This window comes from Nelumbo nucifera, chromosome 6 (assembly GCF_055504915.1).
Source record: "Nelumbo nucifera cultivar China Antique chromosome 6, China Antique-T2T, whole genome shotgun sequence".
Lineage (NCBI taxonomy): Eukaryota > Viridiplantae > Streptophyta > Magnoliopsida > Proteales > Nelumbonaceae > Nelumbo > Nelumbo nucifera.
This window is the reverse complement of record NC_142654.1, coordinates 1,329,540-1,341,484: the sequence shown is the minus strand read 5'-3', so window position 1 is coordinate 1,341,484 and position 11,945 is coordinate 1,329,540. Positions and strand designations below refer to the sequence as shown.

Below are 11,945 nucleotides of genomic sequence, written 5' to 3'. Positions count from 1 at the left end.
TGTTTAAAAGTTGAAAATATAAAACAATTGTATACTCTTATGTGTTTCAATTAGAGTCATTTACTAAAACACACCTTATAGTTTTACATATTTACTTAAACCTACCTTATAGTTTTCATTTTACTAAAACATCTCATATATTTTACAACTTATTTACTTAATCAACATTTCATTAAGGAGCGTTTGTTTGGCCATTACGCCCATGATTTTTTATTTCAAAAATATTAACATTTTTTGTATAGAAAACAAAATCGACCAAATATAGCTAATAAAGCGGTTTCTCGTGTCTTATTAAGGGCAAAAGTGGTATTTTTATTTTTATTTTCTTTTGATCAAATTTATTTAAATGAACATTAGGCTCAACACGGTCATTTCCACTGTCATCTAATGGAAGATTGATTAAATCCATTGCAAATAATAAGTGGTGTTTTAATAAAATACTAACTATATGGTAGATTTTAGTAAATCCATGAAACTGTAAGGGGTATTTTAGTAAATGACTCATTTTATTATTTAGTTTTTGCTTAATATTATTAAAAAATAAATTTATAATGTAAAATGTTCAAGACTAAAAAATATGGGAATTTCCTCACTTTCCCATATTAAAAAATTATATTTAAAATATAAAAATATTAATATTATATATATGTGATTGTGTTCGATTTTGGTCAATTTACAAATGGACACAGTGAACCCGATCCCAATTTCAACCGGAAATATTAGAAATTGAGCAATTCAGGTCGAATTGGTCAGATTGGTTGTTTCATCAGTTCAATGAATAAACTTAACTGAAATAAATTATTGTTATTTTTGTAATATAAAAAATTTATTAAATGTATTATAAAATATAAATAATTAATCATTATTTAAAAAATTAGAAATATAAAACAATTGTATAGTATTATGTGTTTTATTGTTTAATTTTCCTTAACAAATTCCGTGTATTGCAGGGATGACCGCTAATTAAAAAATAAATAACAGGTGAAAACATAATACTGGCGAGGAGCGATTGGTTTGTATTGTAGTCGAACAAAAAAAAGCACCGAGTTGTCAGGATTAGGCATAAAAAAAAAAAAAAAGATTGAATTGAGACTAAAGACTAAAGTAGATTCCTTAAGATAAAAAGGGTATTAGGTGCCCTCTTCGATCCGTTGTTGCCGAAAGTGAAGAGTTGCAGCCTCTCTGCAGGTATTGGATTCTTATTTCTTAGCATTGATTTTAAATGGGAAAAAAGAAAGATTAGAGTCTAGAGAGTAGACATCTACATGTACCCCGCCCCACGTACTTAAAAATTAAAACCAAAAAAAAAAAAAAAAACGATGATGTTTGGCTAATATCCAAGTCAGCTGCTTCTTTGCCTTCAAAATAGAATCCATTTAATATTTAATTTTATTTTATCTATTATTTATTGATATTTATATTAAAATAACTCATAACTTAATACAAGTGAGGAATTCAGATTTCGTCCGTCTTTATTCATCCAGTAATAGGGAAATGTTTACAATGTACCATTGCAAAGGTTGTGAAGTGGGTGTGAAGACATTATATTTATTCATTATCATCATTATGATAATAATGATGATTTATTATAAAAGAAAGAAGATAAACCCATTAGCCCAAGTCCAACGACACCACATTTAAGGCTTAAGCCATGAATTGCCACATATTATTATAATGGAACCCAATATTACGCATCTTTAGCTGGATAGGATATGGATATCTCAGGTGGAGCGTGGAGGTGGTCAGGTGGGTGGAATCGGGATCCCTCAACCACGTCACATCCCAATCTAAAGGCCCATAACCCAGACATAATGCAACAATATCAAAGCCCACCAAGCATTTTCCTTATATATCGGAATTCGGAACTCAAATATTGAAATATACTGGCTTCATGGGAGAATAGCGTAATTGAGTCAGTTGGGTTTGATTTGCATTATAAATTTTGTATCGTATTTGGGTGTGTGATGGATATAAGACTAAAATCTACCTTTTTTTTTTTAATGTAAAAGCTTCAGAAAAAACAAATTTATTTTCATTTTCAATACGAAACGTATTCTCATCAGACACCTACAAAACTAGAGGGCAAATTTGCTTTGATTCAATATTTGCACTCTTACTAAGCACAGCCTAAGCTAAAGAAATGAATAATGAGTAGTGAGTAGTGACACTCTTCTACACCAATATTTGCTGCATTGCTAAGTAGGATAACCAACCGGCTCTTCCTTGAGACTTCCAATTCCAAACCCAGCCTTTTCCAATTTCCAGGGACAACGGCTGACTCCAATAAGACCGCAGTCAATGGCAACCACTGTGATTTGTGATTTGTGATTTGTGAAGGTGAGCGCCAGAAAAAGATCTGCACCCCGGGTCCCGGCCCTTCTATGATTAGTTAGAATTTTTCCTTTTTATTCTCCTTTTCCTTTGTGGGCCCCATGCCAGATCCTAAATTCCTAATGCCAGCGGCATTCATGAGAGAGCCAGAGGGAGAGTTGTTTCCAGTTTCCTAAAAAATATCCTACTAATTACGTATCCTTGTATGATTAGAAATCCAAAAACTTGTAAAATTGAAAGAGTGAGAATTTTGGACGAGAGCCCTTCTTCATTACGCGGCTATAAAAGCCCTCGCTTCCCATTCCTTTCTTGCAAAGCCAAAATCTCTCTTTCTTCTCTGAAAGTCATAAGTCAGTCATTCAACATATGGCAAAGCTATCTCTTAACAGCTTCATCTCCCTCAGGTTTGTGCTTGGTCTTTGCTACTCAATAGCCATGCATAGTTTTGATTCCAACATCTGGTCCTTCCTTTCGATTTCGATTATTTCATGCATATATATACAGTTTGTATATATCTTCGTGATTGATTATTGCCTGTTGTTACTGCTATCTCATTGATTTTTATCTGTTTATCCGAATGCAGCCGGAGATTATTTTCTGTTGCAGCGACCACAGAGAATTACGGAAAGTCATCACCTTCAGTGGTTTGTGTTGCCAGGAAAATCTCAGATTATGGTGCTTCTAGAACCGGAACTCCTGCACAGTCGTCCAAGGAGGACTTCTGGATGAGAGATCCAAAAACAGGTAACTGGATTCCCGAAAGTCACTTTGGCGAAATCGATGTGGCCGAGTTGAGGGAGAAGCTCCTCTCCAAGAAGTAATCTACTACTTACAAAATGACATTAATTGGCTGGCTTTTGAGTGGTCTTAGACGTATATCTGTCTCATGTATGCATTGGTAGCAAAGATTCAGCAATACCCTTTATTCCTACTTCATATATAGTGGCTTTGGAGTGTTTTTTTAATTCTTCTTCTTTTTCCTTTTTTTTTTATTTAATATGGAGTGCTTTTTTATATTCCTTTCAATTAACTTGTATAAAGAAACTATCTAATGGAAAAGGATCACTACCATCATAAACAAAAGGCTCTGTTTCTTCTCTTTTTATTTCCTTTTTCTTGGTTGAAAATTTAGTTTTTTCTAGATTATACGTTTTTTTTTTATTTTTTTCCAATTTACTTGGGCTTACAACACAAGCTCAGAAAAAGCTCCCGAAGGAAAGAAAGAAGTTAACCTTAAGCCTATTGTTTGGTTTGATTAAAAAAAAAAAAAGGAGAAATAGAAAGTTGAGGGTAATTAAGTTATTAAGGAATTTCGCAAAATCTCTCTAAGAACTTTCCCTCGACTCCATACTTTTTGTCTCTTATTTTCTACCAAACCAAACATATTCTAAGTTTCTCAATATGTCTACTGTGTAAGACAATTTTGCACTATTTCTTTGCCAGGAGCTTGCGCTTCATGAAGGATTAGAATTACATTGTTTGGATAATCCAAGCTTGGGCTTTTAGCGCTGTGAGAGACCAAAAGTGTTTGGTAAGACTGTAAGAGTTGCTTTTAAAAGCATAACGAAAATACTTTCGAGTCCCAGAGCTTATCCAAACGCAATATAAATCTCGACAGGTGAAAAGTGAAAACGTAAACAGGCCATCCATCTTTTACAAATAAAAGGGGTTATGGGTGTTGATTCTTGAAATATTGGGACAGGTCACCAAGTCTCTGTCTATGTGTCCCTTAATAAATGGTAAAAGAATTTAGAATATGATAACAAAGTGGAGTAAAAGGGCGGGCGGGGAGAATCAACAACCGAAAAAAGAAAAAAAAAAAAAGAAAATCTGCAACAACCTAACAGGGGGAGTAACCGGAGCATCTTACACTTTTAAGTGATGGAATGGGTATTAGGAAATCAGTTGTCATTAATTGCAAAAGACTTTTTGGATTTCAATTGTTCTTATAACTAAATATAAAATTAATTTAAGATTAAATGTTTAATGATATTAAAACTAAACAAATCCATTAATTTGGCTTGTTTGCTAACCAAAATTAAACGGCATCGAGTTTATTTCTCAGTAATTTCAATGAAGTTGCTTGTGGGCTTTTCTCAAAAGAAAATACTAACCAAAACATTTTATATATTAGATTAGAAAACATTAATCTTCAGCGTTGATTCTCTCCTAAATTAATTTTATGCCAACCCAATTGATTGGGAAATTAATTAAATGAAAATGAATATAATGTTTAAGAGAAAATGAAAAAGGATTCATGGATATGATTGTTTCATCTTCTTTCGGTTTCTAATATTGCATGCACTAAAACAATTAATTCAACGAAATAATTAATATATCACTAATCCATACTGTATATTAAAAAAGGATTGAGGCCATATTAGAAATCCAGTTGTCTTGGCTTGTAGTGAATAAAGAGTTCAACCATTTTGGTCCTATAATTTCAAATAAAAATATAAAAAATACATGAAGGAATGGATTAATAATGGGTTAAATGAAAAAAGTATCAATATGGTTATACGCTTGGGTGTTGAGTGTGTGAATACATTGAACCTTGGGCAAATAATGGGTTAAAAACTAGGGGCTAAACAGATTGAATTCGAATTAAATCAAGCAATATCCAAATTCAAATTCGATTAGAAAATCCGATATTCAAATTTGATTCAATATCCGACAGATATTGAAAATTAATATTCAAATTTGAATCCAATTAAATATTTGAATATTCATTTCGATTCGAATTCAACCAATTAATTATTTTAGGTAATTAATAAATATATAAAATAAATATTTTATTTATATAAATATATAAATTATTTATATAATTTAATTATTTTATATATAAATTATATAAAACATTTAAATAATATATATATATATATATATATTAAAGTAGAAACATGCCACGTCATGGCCTGAGCTTTCTCCCTTACCCCAATCGAGAACACTCTTAGACAATCTTCATTTTAGCCTTTCTTGCTCCCTCATGAAGCCACCTCATCACTTACTTCTCCCAATCTCATAATGAACTATCTAATTTATCTAATTAATTATCAGTGTTAATTAAAATTATTTTACGATATTTTTTTAATTATTTAATTAATTAACAGTATTAGTAATACATTATTTAACAGTATTTATTAATTAATTATACTATTTATTTAATTAAATACCATATTAATAAAAAATATTGTTAATTAATGAATTACTAATTAATTATATCAAAATATTGTTAATTAATTAATAGTATTTTTATAAATATTGTCTATTAATTAAATAAATATCATAATTAATTATGGTATTTATTTAATTATTTAATTTAGGTATTTTGGTTATTTTGGTAAGGTTAGGGGTATTTTAGCCAATTTGGGTCTAAGGAGGCCAAAACAAAATTCTAATCTAATGGTGGGTATTTTGGGTTAAAAAAATGAAGGGTGGAGATGGATTTGAGTATATATAGTGGTTTTGCGTGCATGGGCCAATGAGATTGTCTAAAATGGAGTCTTTTATATGGAGGGCAAATACTGGTATTTTTTTCTGAAGTTTTATAAGGTGGGGTTTTTAGGCATTTTGAATCGATTGGTGGGGTCAAATTAACCTAAATAGTAAGGGTGGATTCAAGTCGAGCCAAGCCAAGCCGAATATCTAGATATTCGAGCTTAGCTCACTCATAAACTCTGAGATTCAAGCTCGACTCGAATTAGAGACTTGAGCTCGACTCGAGTCAAAAGCTCGGAAGCTCGAGCTTGGCTCGAACTCGACTACCTTTGATTGCATATCTCCCTCAATTGATGAAGTGTCAAGTTGAGGTCTCCCTAGTAGCAGAGGTTCTGAGTCGAGGTCTCCCTAGCAGCCGAGGTGTCAAGTTGAGGTTTATGAGGTGCCGAGTTGAGGTCTCCCTCAGTTGTCGAGTGTTGAGCCAAGGTCTCCCTCAGTGACCGTGGTGACACCCTATGTTCACATTTAGGCTCGCAAACCTCACGAGCCGAGCTTTATTAAGCTCGAGCTCGACTCGATTAGCAAACGAGCATACATATTCGGCTCGAAGCTTGGTTTAGACTGAGTTGAACCAAGCTTTTCACGAGACGAGCTCGAACAGGTCATGAGTAGCTCTTCTCGTGGCCACCCTTACTAAATAGGCTCGGGTCAGTCAGATCTAGAGGGGTAGGGATTCCAATGGTGAAACCCTATGTACACAATTAGGCTCGCAAGCCTCACGAGCCGAGCTTTATTAAGCTCGAGCTCGGCTCGATTAGCAAACGAACATATATATTCGACTCGAAGCTCGGTTTAGACTGAGTTGAACCAAGCTTTTCACAAGCCGAGCTCGAACAACTCATGAGTTGCTCTTCTCGTGGCCACCCCTACTAAATAGGCTCGGGTCAGGCAGATATAGAGGGGTAGTGATTCCAATGAGATTGTGTGTATGGGCCAATAAGATTGTCCAAAATGGAATCTTTTTATATGGAGAGCAAATAAGGATCTTTTTGTCTGAAATTTTATAGGGTGGGGTTTTTAGGCATTTTGAATCGATTGGTGGGGGTCAAATTAGCCTAAATAGGCTCGGATTAGGTAGATATAAAGGGGTAGTGATTTGGTTAATTTATTAACTTTGAAATAAAATCTTGGTGTGGTGGAGGGGAAAATGAGGGATTTTTTTTGGTTGAAATTTGGCAATGTGGTGTTTTTTAGCATTATGGGTTGATTGGTAGGGTCAGATTAGCTCAATTGTGCTGAGATTAAGCAGATTCGGAATGGACTTGATTTAGTTAATGCAAAGCTTTGAAACAAAATCTTAGTGTAATGAAGGGGCAAGCAAAGGTATTTTGGGTTGAATTTTTGTGGGTAGGGTTTTAAGGGTGTCTAGGATATGATGAGAACATCTTATTGGTTTTGGAGGGCCAAAATCATGGAAATTTAGATCAACGAGAACATTTGAAATGGAATATTTTTCAATGACGGGGCAAATGGGGGAATTTTAGGTTGAAAATTTATGGGTAAATGTTTTTGGTGTGTCTAGGGTTCAATTGTATGGTCTAATTGATTTAGAAGTGTTAGGACCAAGGAGATTTGGGTTGTGGGTGCTTCAAGCTAATGAAAGAGTTTGAAAGGGCATCTTGATTTGATAAAAGAATAAACAGAGAAGAATCTTGGGTTGAAATTTCAGGGGTAGATATTTTAGGAGGTTCTAAGTCCGATGATGGTGTTCGGGATTTTTTAAGTACTTCGGAAGGATTAGAACAGTTTGATCAGGTGTTCAGAGTAAAATGGGGTTTCGATGATAAATTGAGCAAAAATCAGGTGCTGAAAATGGTGTTTAGGGTAAGTGTTTATAAATATCTATGACTCTTTAAAGCCAATTAACTCTAATTTATAATTTGGTTAAAAAAATATCGTGCATCTCAAAGGTTCCGATTAATATTATATATAAGAATTAAACAATCAGTCAAATTTAAATATTTATCGAATCAAATTAGACTATATCTAAATTCGAATTTAATTAACTATTCAATATTCAAATTGAACCGATTATATGAAATCTCAAATTTAAAATCGGATTTTCAAATACTGTTGAGACACCTATTAAAAATATTTATTATGAAATCAATTGGATGATAGTAGAATAATTTATATTTGCATCTAACCCATGTAAACGCATTTATTGTTCAAAAAGGTCGGATTTGATTTGGGCCATATTAAAATGGATTGGATATGGATCCTGCTTGTGGGTCCTCTCAAATCCGATTGTTTCAAAGTAGAACATAGGAAAAAAGAAAAAAGAATCTAATATAGGAGGCATCTTAAGTCCAATCCACGTGCATCACACTTCACACGGGTTGCTTGTAGCCTTCTAAATCCCAATCAGCCCAGATCAGACAGGGGGAATGCATCTGACCGTGAATTGATGCTAAATTTACGGACAGGATGTGATTTATAAGGGGGAAAGGGCTAGTTGTAGGGGGGCTGGAATTCAGAATTCTGCATCGTGTGTATCCGTATTTCTCCCAATAAGATAAGGCCATAAGGTTGTACCTGTTGGGTGTTGAGCAGAGCACTAAAAAACTCATTTTTTTTTTTCTGAAATCGGCTGTTGTTAACAATTCAGCATATGTATATATGGTGGTGATGCCATGCTACTGACGTGACGTATTATCTGATGACATCACCACATCTTGGCCATCTTTTGGACTCTCCTTCTCTATAGTGGGAATCTCGTAGACCCGTTAATGGTCCAGAATGGCCCGTTAGTGGGAATCTCGTAGACCCGTTAAAATCACCCTTATTTATTCAACCAGAATTTATATAATAAAGACTGTCCGAATTTTTAGCTTTTTGGCTTAAAACATAGAAGACGTTAGATGCAAACATAATGGAATTTCTTTTATGATTCCAAAACTCAGTTTTCCTAAATTTATTTAATCAAGTTGAGCGTTAATAATAATAATAATGAAACAGAATTTTTTTTCCTTAGCTCAAATTCGTCCCGGGTAAACTGACGCCTTCACACCATTTCATTAGTCACCATGTTCAGAACCACCCCCCCCCCCCTCCTCCCATTCGCTTTAATCATTTTGTTAATAACTTAACTTTATATCTTTAATGCTTGCATTTCATTTCCTCTCTCGTACAATAACACTAATTGGGAGAAGAGAATAATATCATGTCTTGTGTTTGTAAATTCTAATAAACAAGGGTATTGTATTTTGATTTGGAGGCAGGTCATGACTCCCATTCTCACTCATACTATTAATGCATATATAGGGATTGTATTTTATTGTTCAGTCTATGTTAGGCAATTTTTTTAAATTATTCGATTTAGCTAATGTATTAATTCTATCTTTACTGTTTATACATTTATCTTAAAGTATTTTTATTATTTTTGATAATACATGCTAAATTCATCATCCACTTACCACTACAACAGTACAACTTGGGAAATTAACAAGCAAGAAAAAGAGAGAGAAAAAAAAACCGAAACAGTGACGGTGGAGTGGACAAACTGATGAAAAAATTACAAAGAAAAATGACAAATGAGTAACAGGAGCCTCCTCAAACTACAATTCCATTTTCACCAGTTCCGGTTCCAGCGGGAGTGTAATTTAACTTTCTCATCATATAAGCAACACCATTAGCATTTACAAAAGAATCATAAGAAATAGCTTCATTGGATTTTTCATGGTGGCAGCATTCTCATTAGTAGCAGGAGCACCAACAGCCCCATGTGTTGTGTTGAGGAGACAGGTGTGTCTTGCATAACACAACATATTGTTTAAATTTCTATCACCTGAACCACGACCATCTGGGATAGAATAGAAGAATTAGCCGCATCTTTTTTAATGTTACAAGTAGTTGATGAATCCGTAGCACCGCCGACGAAAAAATAATAATAATAAAAATAAAGCATCACCGTCAGGAAACCCAGCCCTAGCTATTAGAAGCAAATGTCGAGGAAAGTGAGGAAAAGAGGGAGAGAAACAAAGAAAGCTGAGAGGGTTAGCGTCAATTTGTTTATGTTTCTTACCTGAAATCAACTGGCATCACTAAAAACACAATAACAAATCTAATTATTTTTGGGCTTTCCCTATCCTCACTCGGTGATCGGTAATTTCGTCCTATAGCACATCTTCTAGGTTTTTGGGTGAAATTCTTCGCCAACCTCCCTAATTCACAGCCATCTCTCTCCTTCCCAGTAGGGTTTTTGGGTTTCTAGGTATTTATTGTCGGGGGAACTCTTCGGCGACCTCCCTAATTCACAAGGGCCCTACAGACAGGTAAGGAATATGGAAAGGAAACAGAGAGGAGAATAAGGATAGTTTAGGAATTTAAAAAAAAAAAATTATCAGTCACATTATGTCACATGTGAATGGAGTATGACAGAAAGTTAGCGGAAATGGAGGTTTTAGGCAATTGTCAGAAACAATAGGGGCATTTCAAGACAGTATGTAAACAGTAAAGGTAGAATTAGTCAATTAGTTAAACCTTAAGGATAGTTTAAGAAATTTGCACTATAAATTTTTATCAATTTATACAATTGGAACAGTAACAAGTGGAAAAATAAATCAAAATTCAAGGGGTAGTGAATCATAGGTGGAATTGGTTAATAAAACAAAATAATAATAATAAAAACTTCTGAGGTGGAATGAACCATAAATTTCTCATACATGATAATCAAGGTTTTTAAAATGGACTAGAGAAGGAACCATTCTGGGTCCCGTTCTTGGGTCAAATGGACCGATCGTTTGGACCGAATGGATGGCCCTCTCTAACAAAAAAAAAATTAAAACGAAAAAAAAAAAAAAAACAAAAATTATTGTCCAGATCAACAATTTGACCGCTTGAATCAGCAGTTTGTTGACCAAATCAACGATTTTTTGCCAAATAACGGTTTGGGGTTGAAAAAGAACCAATCAAGAGTGACCGATTCTCTTTTCCGGTCCGACCATCCGTTTGAAAACACTGATAATAATAATGAGAGAATAACTTTGTCGGGGGTAGCCCATCCCCGTAGCCATAACCGCCCAACCCTAATAGCAGCGGGATATCCAAGGCCCACCAGAGAAGAGAGAACCTATGGAGACACCATCAATTGATAAGAAATTTATTATCTACTCTCAATCTCCTTATTTCTTCTTTGCCTCATTTCTATTTGATTCAGTTTACTTCAAGATCATCACATAAGTATTCCGACGAATTGTAAATACTGATTATACTTGTATTACGAGATCACAATTCACAATACTGTGGACAAGCAATAGGCCAATAGCTAACGCTATCATTTACTTCGGTCCATTGTCGATAGTAATCATTGACATAAACCTAAAAGCAAAAGGCTGTGGGGCCGATTGCTGATTACTGTGCATTTGCCAAATAAAATCTTCTTTTTATATAACTTAAATAAATCTTATAATCTTTCCATTTTTATGCTTTTAACCATAATTTAATTAATTATAATGATGTCATTAAATAAAACTAAAAAACAATCATAACTTGTTCTTTCTCTTTTTCCTCTTTCATATTTGATAATAAATATGTAATTATTTATAATGGTGTCATTGTTAATTATTTACAATGATACCACTAAACTTCTACCTTTTTATATTTATTAAAAATGGTCTTTATCTCTCATTTTATTTACAATTGGGCCGTGTTGGGCCATGCTTCTCTCCCCTAGGATACTTTAGGGGGTCGCCCTGTCTGAGCCTACACAAGCCTGTGTCGTGTTGCGGGCCAGGCTGGTCCGTGGGCCAAGTCTTAGGCCAAGCCACGAACTGAGCTAATCCATGTTTTTTAAAATTTTTGAAAAAAATAATGAAAAAAGTTAACATAAATTAAAAAATAGATAAATTTAAAAAAAATCTTAAAATTTTATTTTATATGAATTTTGATGTATATAATTGTTTATATATGCAATAATAAAATGAAATAATGTAACAAAATTGAAAATAAAATTATATATTATATATAATATACGGCCCGAGCCCTCGCAGTCCCATGCTGTGCCACAGGCCAAGTCTTAGGCTAGGTCGAGCCACGAGCCAGGCTAAGCCATGTTTTTTTTTTATTTTGAAAAAAAAATTAATGAAAATTTTAACATAAAATAAAAAAGATATTAA

General features: G+C 33.7%; 1 protein-coding gene across 1 annotated transcript; it reads left to right on the top strand.

The window, feature by feature from the left end:
* The first annotated feature begins 2,578 nt into the window (after positions 1 to 2,578).
* On the top strand, positions 2,579 to 3,440 carry LOC148790535 (late embryogenesis abundant protein Lea5-D-like). Its single transcript, XM_088889305.1, has 2 exons — positions 2,579 to 2,735; positions 2,915 to 3,440. Exons 1-2 carry the CDS (start codon positions 2,698 to 2,700, stop codon positions 3,150 to 3,152), a joined length of 276 nt encoding a protein of 91 aa, XP_088745431.1. The 5' UTR covers positions 2,579 to 2,697; the 3' UTR covers positions 3,153 to 3,440.
* Positions 3,441 to 11,945: the final 8,505 nt, after the last annotated feature.